This window comes from Mesoplodon mirus (assembly GCF_964341445.2).
Source record: "Mesoplodon mirus genome assembly, chromosome: 10".
Lineage (NCBI taxonomy): Eukaryota > Metazoa > Chordata > Mammalia > Artiodactyla > Ziphiidae > Mesoplodon > Mesoplodon mirus.
In genome coordinates, this window is record NC_138986.1 from 99,782,373 (window position 1) to 99,797,075 (window position 14,703).

Below are 14,703 nucleotides of genomic sequence, written 5' to 3' on the forward strand. Positions count from 1 at the left end.
ACTGAGGTCACAGAATTCCACTGTGCGCCTGGCAACCTTGCAAACATAACAGCCCTGGTGAGCACTAGGCAGTACTGCTGGTTCACTAAGTGGTACAAGTTTTTCAGCCATTTAGGAGACTTGATCATTTTTATTTGTATTGAATCATTTCAACGGATTGCCCAAGAGTCAAGAAGGGCCAACCTGTAGGGAAGAGGAGGAGTTGGACATCTCTTGAGGCATCTTCTAAGGGAGACTTCTAGTTGGTACGATGGAACAGCGACAAAAGAGGAAACATCTGGAAAATGAAGAGTCCCAGGAAACTGCCGAGAACGGAGGAGGTATGTGGGGGGCAACTTGTCTGGGGCACATGGGTTTCTGCCAAACTGAACCTTCTCTAGGAAGCGGGGGACTGAGAACGTGTCACCTGTGAAGCAGGGAGCGAGAGACCTGGTCTCACTGATGCTGCCGTATCTATCTGGAGGGCCCCTGTTGTCTGAGACGGCACAGAAAGGCCAGATGGCCCCTGGGAGATGGGAGGTCAGCTCCGCTGGTCTGAGGACTCTCTCCTGGGGCAGCCGGGCCTGGAGCTTTGTCGGACTCACAGCAGGCTGCATCCTGCTTGCACAGACCTAGAGGTGCAGCTTTCCTCAGTCCCCGATTTCTCTCTTATTCTCTTGGATCTTTCCCTGGGGTCATGAGGTGGGGGATGTGAAGGATGCAAGGATGCTGAGAGAGACCCATGAGTTGCTTGGCCTCTTTTACCAAAGTGGAAAGAGAAGCCCCATGAGTTGAAGGCCCTGTTGAAAAATATCTTGACAAGTGGAATGCACTTTGAAAGAAGATTGTTTGTCTAGGGATGGTGTCATATTGAAAGCAAGGAGGATTTATTCCTTCAACAGGAAGAATTTCCCAAAGGAGATCAAGGGAAGGGAAGGGTTTTCCAGAGACTGAGACCGCGTGAGCGGGGGTGAGAAATGTCCTCAGGGTCCTGCGGGGAGCTCTGAGAGCCACGGGCCACGTGGTGCCTGCGTGCATTAAATGTAGGCGAGTAGCCTGCCCTGGGAGAGGGGTGGTCACCCCAGAGCTCCAGCTAGAGGCCTCTGCCCCAGATTAGAGCCCAGTAGCTCCTACCAGGCGCAGGGCCCTGGAGACTGTAGGATGGGCCCTGGGAATGGAGCTCTAGACAGCACGCAGATTTCCAGGCAGTGGCTGGGACAGGCTGGGGAAGGCAATGACTGCCCCTGACCATTCAGAATATTTTGCTCTATGTTCCTGTGTGTGTGTGGCTGTGTGAGTGTGTGTGTCTGTGTGTGTGTGTGTGTGTGTGTGGTAGTGCAGAGAAGAGCGAGATGAATGGGGGTAGAGTGCTTACCAGATATAAAGTCTGCGTGGTAAAGTTCTTGTCACCCTGCCTGGACCTGGCTGACACTCGGTGTACGTAAGAGTGTATACAGAATTCTTGTTAGGGGTGTTTTATGAGACAGTAACTCATACAACCATGTGCACTCTGATACAGCAAAAATATCACACACCCCACATATAACTTCCTTATTAAACCACACACAGCACATGGAGGTATATACACGCATCCCTCCTATACTACGTTCTCATACAACCCACCTGTATCACAATCCTCTCCTCCAACACCAAACGCTGGAGATGAGATATGTATATAGACACACACACTATATATATAGGACACACACACACACACACACACACACTATATATACATGTATCTCCTCAACTCTTGCACAAACACAGCTAACTTCAGCCATCTCTAAATACCTCTATAAGAACCAGTCACGTGTCATACACACCACACTTATAACACATTCTTGAGTAATGCCAGACCCGCTTTGTACAAACCACCGTAAGCCACAGTCTCAGTAACCCATGTCAGGATTGCCAGAGAAAATATGGGCTATCCAGTTCAATTTGAATTCCAGATAAACAACAAGTAATTTTTCAGTATCCGTATGTCCCACATATTGTATGGGCCCTACTTACACTAAAACTAAGTCAGGCCAAATACTGCATTGGAATACTTACACTAAAAAATTATTCTGGGTTTATCTGAAACTGAAATTTAACTGGGTGCCTTGTATTCTTGTTCGCTAAGTCTGGCAACCCTTATATACTTACCACCAGCTGATGTATTATATATTTATTGTAGTTTTGTTTAGTGTGTGTCTTCCCCTACTAGAATGTGCAGCGTTACCAAAGACTACAACCATGGAAGAGTGCCGGATACACAGGAGTAGCTGCTTACTGAATCTTGGTGAATGAATGAATGAACACGCACCATAAGTACAAGCCACACCATGTAATGAGGAAAAGTTACATGTCCCAGAATTCCTGACTTGTGAACAGAAACCATGCACACAAAGGCCACAGACACAGATAGACACGTCTGCACTGTGCTCCCCATGCCAACCCCACACTTACCACAGACTTAACTGATACACATCACTCACTCTTCCCACACACTCACAGTCACCACCGAGGCCTACATTACCAACAAGACAGTGAGAGAATAAGTATTGATTGGAATTAAATCCTGGAGGATCCACTGGGAACCACACTCTCAACTGTGTGTATTCACTGCACCTGACACGTGTCACACACTCAGTAAATATTTGTGGACAGAGGACTGATGAACCCACCCTGAGCCTTTCATTCCTCCCTCAGGACTCTCGAAGTCACAAGAGGATCCCCCTCGTCTTGGGTCCACTGTGGTGGCCCAAGGCTGCAGCCCAGGGGCAGGGGAGGTCTCCTCTCCACCTAAACACTTCTCCTGTGCTTCTTCTCCGTGCAAGCTCATCTATGCCGGTAAGGGCGCGGGGCTCCTCAGGTGAGGGGGTGCTTGGCTGTGAGGCAGGAGGCACACAGATCCCAGGGAGGCTGAGAGGAAATCCAGGGTCATCAGAGGTGATGAGGGCTCTGTGGAGGAGCCTGGGCAGGATGGCTGAGCTGTTATGAGGGCGTGGATCCCAGCTGAGTCATTGGTGGGGGGCGTGTGTGAATCCTGGTACTACCATGGTGGGGAAGTCAAGGAGCAGGGGCCGGAGAGGTCTGGGCTTGAGGTGGAGGGAAGAGGGACCAGAATAAGCATCTTCAGAGGAAAATGTAGTGTTTCTCTTTGCCTCTGCTTCCAGAGAAGGACAGAGTTCTGCATCATAGTCCTGCAGCCTGAGAGCAGCACCATCCAGCTCAGGTCCACACAGCTCACACACACATGCGCCCTCCAGGCACAGCCCTTCTCAGTGCACACATGAACCCCAAGCACGTGATCCACAGTACTCTCCTCCTGCACCACCGCCCCATTCCACAAGGAATGCACCACCGATATTCCGAAACTCACACTCCTCGTCATACACGCATCCATCCGCATCCCTCACATACCACAGTCCTCACCACTGTACTCCACACCCGTGTGTACAGACACCGCTCCAGTATCCCCCAACACGCAGAAAAAAGCCCACAGATGACACCAGATACACCACTGCCTACAACGGCCAACAGACACCAAGCTCACGACATAGCTACGTCATGCAAATGTCAAACTCTCGTCTACCACACCTTCTCCCTCAGCTTCTGGCATGGCCCATGCATGTTATTATGATTTTCATTTCCTTTTTCAGGAATCCGGAGATCACATCGAGACACTGCCCAGCCTACCGCACCCCTAGCCCAGGTTCAGGAAAAAGGGGAGACCGCTCCCCCATCACACTGTGTCTCCTCCTCACTCTCTTCACCCTGTAAGAACGATCTGCACACAGACAAAGAGGAAAGGGGCATGAAAATATACTACATGCAGGTACAAGTGAACAAGGGTGTAGCTGTCTCCTGGAAGACAAAGAAACCCTTGGAGTTGCCTGAAAAGCAGCTGACAATAGAAGAAGTGACCCTTCCTGAGGATGCGTGCACATTAGGCACTTACCCCTCTGATGTGTCCACCGAAAACCTCCTGTCTGACAGTGAGCCCACTGGGGAGGAGAAAGAGTATGAGGAAAGGGCAGAGCCAGGCAGCCCATCAGGGTCACCTGCCATCGAGGAGACACCCAGGGCCAAGACACCGGACTGGATGGTGACCATGGAGACCGGCTTCAGGTGCATGGCCTGCTGCTGGGTCTTCCCCACCTTGGAGGTCCTCCAGCAGCACGTGAATGGCGGCATCCTGGAGGGCTTCAGCTGCCGTATCTTTCATCTCAACATGGCCCAGTGGATGGGCAATGTGGAATCCGAAATCACCCCGAGGAGGAGGACAAGGAGGACGAGGAGGACGAGGAGGAGGAGGAAGAGAAGCAAGAAGGCCCCAGCCCAAAGAGACCCCATAGGCAGGCTCTTTCATCTCTTTTGATTTCAACACAGCAACTGAGATTCATGGGACAGAAGATCCTGGAGACGGTGTGGTCTTGGAAGAGGTAAGGCTTGAGGCTGGCAGTCTTCTGAGCCTATGTCACGAGGGCCCAGAGGAGTCTAAGGGAAGGGGCCACACACATGTGCTGGTTTACCTAATGGCTCTGAAGTTGCATCAAATGGGACACACCCAGCACTTCCTAAGGAATTGAGCTCTGTTGACTTAAACAAGAAGGTGGAGCCTTTTCCTAGGAGTTTTCTCAGGGTCTGCACGATGGACCTCAACTCTTAGAGGACCTACCACCAGCAGCTCCTTGTCGGGAGAGAGAGCCAGGAGTGGTCTGAAGAGAGGACAGGGGCCCTTGCAGGACCAGAACTTTGAGGTCTGAGAGCCTTGGGCCTGAGCTGAGATCTCACCCGGACCACTGGACCTAGCCTTCTGTGACAAAGGGGAATATGAAAGAGAGTCACGTGGAAATGAGGTTCCCCGAGATATGGAAGTGTTCCAGCACCTTCGTTGCGTGGTAGTTGATCTGGAGCCAAGCTCACTGTGGTGTGTGTGGCTCTGAGCATTAAGGCAACGCTGGAGGGTAACCCTGACCAGCAGAGCTTGGAGTGCTTCTTGTCTCTTCCTGTTCTACCTCAGTTGTTTTATCCCTTCCAGGGAGAAGAAAGCACCCTCGGGATAGTTGGTAGTAAACCAGGGTATATCCTCCCTCAAGGGGACACGGTCTGCCCTTCATTCAAGATGCTCTGGAAATGGGAACTGACTCATGTTATCGAATTGGCTGAGGGAGCACAACTCCCATGTTGATTCCGGTCAGACATGTTCATCAGACCTAGAGCTTTTCTCCTGATTCAAATCAAGTAGGGTATTAGTAGACTTCCCATTTATTTCAGCCCTAGAGATAGCACATGAGCAAATATAAAAAATCTCTGTTTATCAAAGCATTCTAATGAGCCCTTTCATTTTGCTGTTCATTGTGAAAAACACGCTCACTTTATCTCTGCCAATGAAGTGTTTCCAATTGACCCATGATGCCCCACGATCCCATTAGCCTCACTGAATTTAGGGAGGCCATTATGATGACATAATTTCCCTCTCATTCCTGGCCTGCAGAGAAGAGCAGCTACAGAGCATTCCAAGACTGCTAACGCTCCCCTCACAAATACGTTTCTTAAACCTCTGGCAAAGGAAGTGTCCTCTGAGCCCTCCCAGGGCACATAGGGGGTTTGGGTGAGCAGATCTTATGTGATAAACCCACTCCAGTGGTCTGGCATTCCTATGCCTTTGTAAACCTTCTACAGTGGTGGTTCTCAGCTGGGGACACTTTTGGTCCCCCCTCCCAGGAAATATGTGGCAGTGTCTTGAGACTTTTTTTTTTTTTTGTGGTACGCGGGCCTCTCACTGTTGTGGCCTCTCCTGTTGTGGAGCACAAGCTCCGGATGCACAGGCTCAGTGGCCGTGGCTCACGGGCCTAGCTGCTCCACGGCATGTGGGATCTTCCCGGGCCCTGGCACAGACCCATGTCCCCTGCATCGGCAGGCGGACTCTCAACCACTGCGCCACCAGGGATGCCCCTTGAGACTTTTTTCTTTAAGGAGCTGTGTTATGAATGAGCCCCACGTGGCTGGTGCACACGGATGTATCAAGGCACTTTTTTTTTTTTTTTTTTGGTACACGGGCCTCTCACTGTTGTGGTCTCTCCCGTTGTGGAGCACAGGCTCCGGACGCGCAGGCTCAGCGGCCATGGCTCACGGGCCCAGCTGCCCTGCGGCATGTGGGATCTTCCCGGACCGGGGCACAAACCCGTGTCCCCTCCATCGGCAGGCGGACTCTCCTTCACTGCGCCACCAGGGAAGCCCTCAAGGCACTTTTTATTGTTACAACTAGGGTGGCAGGGAAGAGTATGTGCCACTGGCCCATCTTACATTGCACAGGACAGCTCCCAACAACAAAGAGCTATCCAGTTCAAAATGTCAGTCATGCCAACGTCAAGAAATTTTGCTACAACATACTTAGAAAGTCCTGGCATTTTGACTTTAGCATACGCTAACTTTGGGTACAGGTGTCAGTCATTTGAGCAAACTGTTGAAGGCATTCCCAGGTAGCCAAGCTAACACGCTGAGTCTGGAATGGGTGTTGAATGCACTCGTATCAACAAATCCAGCCTAACCCAATATTACATTACTCCCACCTGCTTCAATACCTACAAAATCCACACACATTATTTCTCAGGTTTCTATTGATATAAATTATACAATTCCTTATTTTAGCAGAGAGTGTCTCCTCATGGTCATCCTTTATACCCGGTGGGTACCCACCCCTTCCCTGCTCCCGTCCCCATTTCAAGGACTCTAGTCTGATTACTAGGTCTGGAAAAACGAGAGGTAGTGGAGGCAAGTCTTGAGGATCCACAGACCCCTGCAAGGAAACTATCTCAGAGTAGAGGCAGACTTCCTTCTAATAGCACAGAAGGCTCAACTAAGAGGTCACAGGTCAGAGGTCACAGGCCTCAGCTTTGTTGGAATCTGCCCATGTATTTCCACCTCAAATTTCCAGGATTCTACTCCTTCCCACTGATGCCCTAGGACATAAGAGAATCTACAAGGTTGTGAATCAATGTGTTGTCATTCAGCCACTGACTGAATTTGACTTTGGATCCCCTTAAAAAAATAAATAAATAAAAAGGAAGGAAAGAAAGATAGAAATGCTGATTATAACAAGTCCCCCAAAGTGTTGCTATGTAGCCAAGCTCAAAGCTAAGACAGAAAATCCCCAACGGTAAAAACAGATTTCGAGCTCAAGCTATCAACTGGGAGTTGAAACTGAAGGCCCTACAAAGGCCAATGGAACTGGATACAAAGCTAAAGATTTAGTCTTTAGCATAGGTGGGAGTCAAGGTTAGAGGAAGCCATGCACTGGGAGTGAGTTGTGAACTACTCAACACTAAGAATGGAAGAGCAGCTCTTTCATTGAATGTGAAGAAAGAAACAGGTAGTCCCTAGTTGCTACCACTGTCTTTGAACCAAACTAAAGAACAAGGTCAACCAGAAGGGCAGATATGAGAATCAAAAAGGAAACCTCTCTGGAATCCTCACTGAACCAAGTCTAAGTTCTGCTCTACTTGTGGTCTTTCACTTACAGAGACAAACCTTTTGGGCTTACCACAGGGATCAACAGACTTTTTCTCTCAAGGGCCAGAAAGTAAATATTTTAGGTTTTGTGGGCCATCAGTGCTCGTCACAACCACTGAACACTGTCAGCACAATGGGAAACACTCAAAGATGGTAAATAAATGGATGGGCCAATAAAGAGCTTTTATGTTCCAATAAAGCTTTAAAGGCAATGAGCCAGGTTGGGCTCACAGGAGGTAGTTTTCCAGCCCTTGACTTAACTCACTAAACTACAAATTACCTTGAGAGTTGGTGGTTTGATATCTACCAAACCAAACCAAACAAGAAAGCCCTAGGATTTCTGACATCTAATGCAATGCAATTTGAGGTAGCATGGACTTTACATACACATGTGAAGGTGTGGTCTAGGAAACCAATCTTGGAAACCTGCCTCTCACATTAAATACATCTTTTGCTGAGTAAAGCCCTTTAACCAAGTAAGTGTTAAACATCAGTGAAATGACTAAGAAGTAGGAAATGGTATGCAAACCTCCTCCTTAGCAACTTGTTCCCATCATTCTAGGTTTCTTCCCTATGCACATTTTTCCTTAGGGAATCGTTGATAAATTTTACCTCTAAAACTTACCTATTTCCACTCTCTATCTTCAGGATTTGCCCAATCACTGTTACTTTGTAAACAATTTTAAAAAGTTTTTTTGGGGGTAAGTTCCTTTTTCCCCACAGCTAATGGTTCTCTGTGTCATAGTGTCTGGAACGACCCAGCTACTTCTCCAGTCAGACCAAGCACTTGAAAGGACAAGCCGGTACCCCGAGCTATCCATCCATTCACCCAGTAAGGAAGCCTGATGAGGAGAACTAGGATGTGTAAATTTCTACTGTTGGAATTAAAACAGAATATTCTGGGCTGCATGGATTTATCCTAAACTTCAAATGCATTAATTATAAATAGACCGTTACACTGACTACTATTCTGTATCTTTGAATAACCATATACATTTTTTCTTTTTATAACTGATTTCTAGAGGTCTATTCCTTAATTTTGGCCATATATATGTATACCTCATGATGATAGGATTTCTTACTGTGAGGGATTAATATGTTCTTAGTAATTTTTAATATTATATTTTACATTATTTTACTACCTATGTTACTATAAAAGTAACAGTATTTTACTGGAAAATTGATGCTCAATGAAAAATTTAAAATATGGAAGTTACATGTGGAAAAAATCCCTGAAAACCTTGCCACTGTTTACCTAAGGGTGAATATCCCTTTACAGATGATAGGATGCATTAACACACACACATACATGTTTGATTAAGGTATGTGATGTACCTACCTAAAATACATTAAACTGTTACATGCTTCTGTCATTAAGTTTAAGCCATCATTTTAACAGACCTGTTATTACATAACTATCTTAAAATATAAAGACATTCCTATTGAATATTTCACTTTTACAAAATTTAGTAACATTGACATGCTACTCACCTTTTCTATTTGAATTTCCTAATTATAAGGTCCTATTCTGTGATTTCTATATCAAAGGGACGCACGTTCTATGTTTTGATATGTACTCAGCAACTTCACTTTGAAAATCAATTTTTCAATCCACCGCTAGGAAAAAGTGTGCAAGTCAGTCGTTGAATAAATATGTTTGATGAAATTACCAGATTTCAACAAATAATTTTTTTCTTTTTATCTCAGGCCAGAGAGGAGTAAGGAGATAGAGAACTTGACAAAAGTAATCTACTTCAAACAGCCTCTTTTCTCTACTTAAGAAGTCTTGATGAAAGTAATGCTAAAACCCTTGGGAGACAATCACATCAAAACCTAGACGGAAATGTGGTGAATAAGAAACCAACGATCAGTTCATTTACTAAGAAATGTTTGTCCTCTGTCACTGTCATTAGTAACTCTTTCTGACACTTAAACCTCTGCCTTGACATTCCTGAAAAAAGGGTCAACAGTATGCTTTCTGTATTGCAAGATGAACAATCCATTTTCAGTAAGTCTATACTGTCACAAAAGATAACTAAATTTGTACTGTATAAGATTCACAGAATATTAGATAGACAAAGTCCAAGATAAGATCCAACTTGAAGCGAGGCTGGGGGGAGACAAATGGAGCTCATCATAACAGGACGATGCCACATTAATATTACAAATTGCAATACTGAGTGGTTTTCTAACACTTCAAATTTTTGTCTCCCTGAATTACTTTTAAGGCCAGATTTAGGTTAACTGCTCTGAATACAAATTTTTATGAAATTTTGGAGGGGATTGCAACATAATTTTCAAAAAGTTTTTCCTCATTCATTAACTGAACAAATATCGAGCACCTACAAAGTAGCTGACAATGTTCAGACTGTAGATTCAGAACAAACGTCGCTGCATTCGTGGAATTTACGTTGTAATCGGCATACATTTTGGCATGTTCATCATACTTTTGTACAAGGCCTGCTAAAACTCACACTAAGGCTTCTCCCCTAATATTTAATAGAGGTCAAAGTTCCAACTTACTACACCATTTACCAGAGTTCTCTGCCGTGTGGCCTCCTGACTACTGGGACATGTTGAGCTATGGCTGAAACACCGACTTTAATGAAACAAATGATTTTTTTTTCTTTTGAACTTGATGACTGGAAGAATTCACATGACACCTGAGTTGTTTTTGTTTTTGTTTTAATCATTTTATGGAACTTTTCTCGTGTGTGGGCTCTCTGATGGTCTTACCACTCCTCTCACTTTTATAGGATTTATCAGCAGCATGGATTCTGTGATGAACTGTTAGACTGGAGCGCCAACTGAAGCTCTTACCACAGGTCTCACACTTGTAAGGCTTCTCCCCTGTGTGCACTCTTTGATGAGACTGTAGCTGTGAAGGCCGACTGAAGACCTTACTGCATCTGTCACATCTGTACGGCTTCTCTCCAGTGTGGACGCTTTGATGAAGCTGAAGACTTGAGGCCTGAATGAAATGCTTCCCACACTCCCCACACTTATATGGTTTCTCTCCTGTGTGGACCCTCTGATGCATGTCGAGGTTCAGGCTCCACTTGAAGCCCTTCCCACACTCCTCACATTTGTATGGCTTTTCTCCAGTGTGGACTTTTTGATGGGCTTGAAGGTGTGAACTCCGACCAAAGCTCTTCCCACACTCTTCACATTTGGTTTTTCTCTGCTGTGGACTCTCTCATGGGCCAGAAGATTTGAGGCCTGCCTGAAGACTTTCCCACACTCCTCACAATTATACGGTTTCTCTCCGGTGTGGATTCTGCAATGAATTTTAAGATCTGCTCTACGACTGAATCCCTTCCCACACTCTTCACATTTGTATGGTTTCTCACCGGTATGGATCAGCTGGTGGATCTGAAGTCGTGAACTCTGATTGAAGCCCTGCCCACACTCCTCACACTTGTAAGGTTTCTCTACACTGTGGGCCTTCTGATGGATTTGAAGATATGAACTCTGACGGAAGCCCTTCCCACATACCTCACATTTATAGGGCTTCTCCCCTGTGTGGACAACCAGATGGACTTGATAATGGGAGTTCCTCCTGAAGCTCTTCCCACACTCATTACATGTGTATGGTTTCTCTCCTGTATGGACTCTTTGATGTGCCTGAAGGTTTGAACTCAGAGTAAAGCCTTTACCACACACATTACGTATGTATGATTTCTCTCCAGTGTGGACTCCCTGATGGGCCTGAAGACTTGAAGGCCGACTAAAGCCTTTCCCACATTCCTCACATTTGTAGGGTTTTTCTCCTGTGTGGACCCTCTGATGAATGCATAGATTTGAGCTACAAATGAAGCCCTTCCCACACTCCTCACATTTGTACGGTTTCTCTCCCGTATGGACTCTCTGATGGGACTGAAGGTGTGAATTCCGACTGAAGCTCTTATCACATGTGTCACATTTGAATGGTTTCTCCCCAGTGTGGACTCTCTGATGGTCCTGAAGGTGAGAGGCCTGACTGAAGGCCCTCCCACACTCCTCACAATTATAAGGTTTCTCTCCCGTGTGGACTTTACAATGAATAGGTAAGTGCTGACCTACGGCTGAAGCCTTTCCCACATTCCCCACATTTGAATGGTTTCTCTACAGTGTGGACTTTCTGAGGAGTCTGCAGCTGTGAGCTCTGACTGAACTCCTTGCCACACTCATCACACTCACTGTGTTTTCCTCCCGCGTGAACTCTCTGATGAATATGAAGAACCGAGCTGTAACGGAAGCCTTTTCCACACACACTGCACGTATGAGACTTCTCTTTTGAGTGCAATTGCTGGTGAAGATCAAAGGTGGAGCGATCGGTGAAGGTTTCTTTACGTTCATTACACTGGTAAGGTTTTTGTCCTGTGTGAATCATGATATTCTGATCCAGTGTTGAAACCCTCATGCTATCTTTTCTATAATCACTGTAGCCGTAAGATTTTTGACCCTTGTGTACTCCATGAGCACCAAGGTGATGTGAAATCCAACTGATGGTGTCAACATCCTCTTTACACTGACACAGTTTATTTTTCATGGAAATTTGCTGGTGTCTATGCTGATCATTCTGTGACTCAGCCAATGAAGTTTTCCTCCAAGAATCCTGGGCTCTCAAAGTTGCAAGCCTTGCATTTCCAGTACTACTGGGATCACCTGCTTTATCATTTCATATACGGTTCTCACCTTCAGAAATTTGAATAGAGTCCTGCCCCAATCTGGCAGGGCGAATCACCTTGTTTGTGGAGCTGACAACTATTTATCATGGAGTCTTGGCATCTGGTTAAGTCATTTGCAATTTGTTGCCAGATTTGCCAGCAGGAAAGCTCTTCACGTGATCCTCTGTCTTGAACGGCCCTCAACTCACTTTGATTGTTTTCTTCTAGAAGGACAGAGAATTCAGAGATGTGGACACGTGAAAGCTTTGTTCAAAGATTCAAGATTTTGCACTTAAGACACAGTATGAGACTTTAATGAGCCTCAGGATGGTTCAGCTCATCTTTCGCACGACAAATGAAGTTCTCTGGTTTATATACTAACAGAAACCAAGAGATAGTCTGTTAAACTCCCAAATACTTAGCATTAATGAAACCCATTTAAAACCAAATGACTACTCTGACATACTATTTAAATCATCTTTCAAAAATTACATGTCATTCCTACCATAACACAGTATCAATAAAGACAAGCATTTTGCTGTGCTCACAGCTTTAACAGTGCCTAGCAGTTAGTCAGGGCTCAAGAAATGCATGCACAGGTGAACTCAGTTTGATTTCTAGGATTCTCTACAATTCTGAATCCCAGGTTAAGTTTGAACCAAGTCAGAGAAGCGAAACAGCTTTTACAAGTCAGGTATCAGATACAGGAAAAGGACTGGAAAGTACAGTTTTGCTTAAGTTGAAAGGCTGCACCCGAGGCGGCAGCACACCAAAGCAGTTAGTGCTGAGGAGGATATGAAAGGGGCTAAAAACCGGGACTGCCCCGGTGGCACAGTGGTTAATAATCTGCCTGCCAGTGCAGGGGACACAGGTTCGAGCCCTGGTCCGGGAAGATCCCACATGCCGCAGAGCAACTAAGCCCGTGAGCCACAACTACTGAGCCCACGTGCCACAACTACTGAAGCCTGCGTTCCTAGAGACCGTGCTCTGAAACAAGAGAAGCCACTGCAATGAGAAGCCTGCGCACCACAACCAAGAGCTGCTCCCACTCACCACAACTAGAGAAAAGCCCATATGCAGCAACGAAGACCCAATGCAACCAACAATTAATTAATTTTTAAAAAGGGTCTAAGAATCAGTGGGGTTAAAAAAAAGCATGAAGACCTATGCACTGGATCCTTCTCAGGCATTTGTGCTGCCTAATATGTTCCTCCACTCCCCCTGCCAAGCAGGAGTCAAAATTTAGAGGCTAGGGAAGAATGCTGTCTCTTTAAAAACAGCATGGAAAATTTTTGGACACAGATACATTGGTCTTTAACAAGAATGAGTTCCAAAGTGAAGAATGGGCTTTATGAGTGAGCTGGGAATAAATTCCATAGCCTGTGATAAGTATTGAGAAGAAACAGACTAGAAACTATTAAAGAATGATCAAAGCACTCAAGGTGACATTATCTAAAATGCCTTCTACAAGGTACATACAAATGCACACACACACACACACAAAATGTTTGTAGAGCTAACAAAGATCGATTTCTTATTAGTGAGGTGGGCTTTGGAGGAGGCAAATGGGACGCAGCGGGGCAAATCTTTTAAGGGAAAGGCTAACTCACCAGCTGGCTCTTTTCTGAGACCTGTTCTCCCCTGGTATAAGGGATAAGGAAATAGAAATTTCTTTCCTTCTATGGGAGGGTTACCTAAGAAGTAGACATAAGAATCCTCATTCCAAACACTATTTCCTCCCCAAATGAATTTGCTCTGCTACTGAGAGCTCAAGGAAAGTCACAGGGAAAGCATTTTACTCAGTTTGGTTATAATTACAGGTTCTATACATATTTTTTGTGCAAGTTGATGAGGGCCAACTTGTACAGAAAGGCAAACACACACATACACACATCATGGGCACCTGAGAAGTTAGAATTAGGCTAGGAATTCATTTGAAGACAAAAAACATTTAGCAATATCCCTTATTCACTCGGATTTGTTCACCGCCTACTAGCTATTTTCATGGAAGGCTAATTTCTCTATCCATTAACTCATTCGTTTATTCAAGAAATATTTAAGAGTTCCTGTCATGTACCAAGACTATGCTAAGCACTGAGGCTAGTGAGCAATAAACATATAACAGCCCGAATTCCTCCTGCACTCCTGGATTACCCTCCAGTGGAAGAAAGAGAGGTGAGAAACAGGTGAACAAAATGTACATGAGTGAAACGCTTAGAGACAAAACAAGGCAGGGCAGAGAGAGTAAGAAAGAGAGGACTGTATTTTCCATAGGGTGGTCAGAGGACAGCCACCTCCTCATCTTTAAGGTGACTGACTGAAAGAAGTAGAGGCCTAAAAGATTACAGGTGAAAGAGTATTCCAGGCAGAGAGAAGGACCAGGAAAAGGCTCTGTGGCAGAAGCATCCTTTGCAGGTCTGGAAAAGATAGGGTAAGAGGGAGGAGAGGTGGTGTATTCAGGGAGGTGGCGGAGAACGAACAGCAGCCCACAGAAGGCTCTAGAAGCCACTTTAAGTGGTTTTTATTCTAAGTAAAAGAAGCCACAAGAGAATTTTGAAACAAGAACATAACC

General features: G+C 45.6%; 1 protein-coding gene across 1 annotated transcript in view; it reads left to right on the forward strand.

The window, feature by feature from the left end:
- Window positions 1-250: 250 nt before the first annotated feature.
- Window positions 251-14,703, forward strand: part of LOC309811210 (protein FAM170A-like) — a gene marked incomplete at both ends in the record, with an annotated part of 61,952 nt that continues 47,499 nt past the window's right edge. Inside the window, 2 exons of the mRNA XM_082633798.1 lie at window positions 251-320; window positions 3,627-4,095. Of these exons, the coding sequence (XP_082489924.1) occupies window positions 251-320; window positions 3,627-4,095 (539 nt within the window). The remainder of the gene's footprint in view (window positions 321-3,626; window positions 4,096-14,703) is intronic.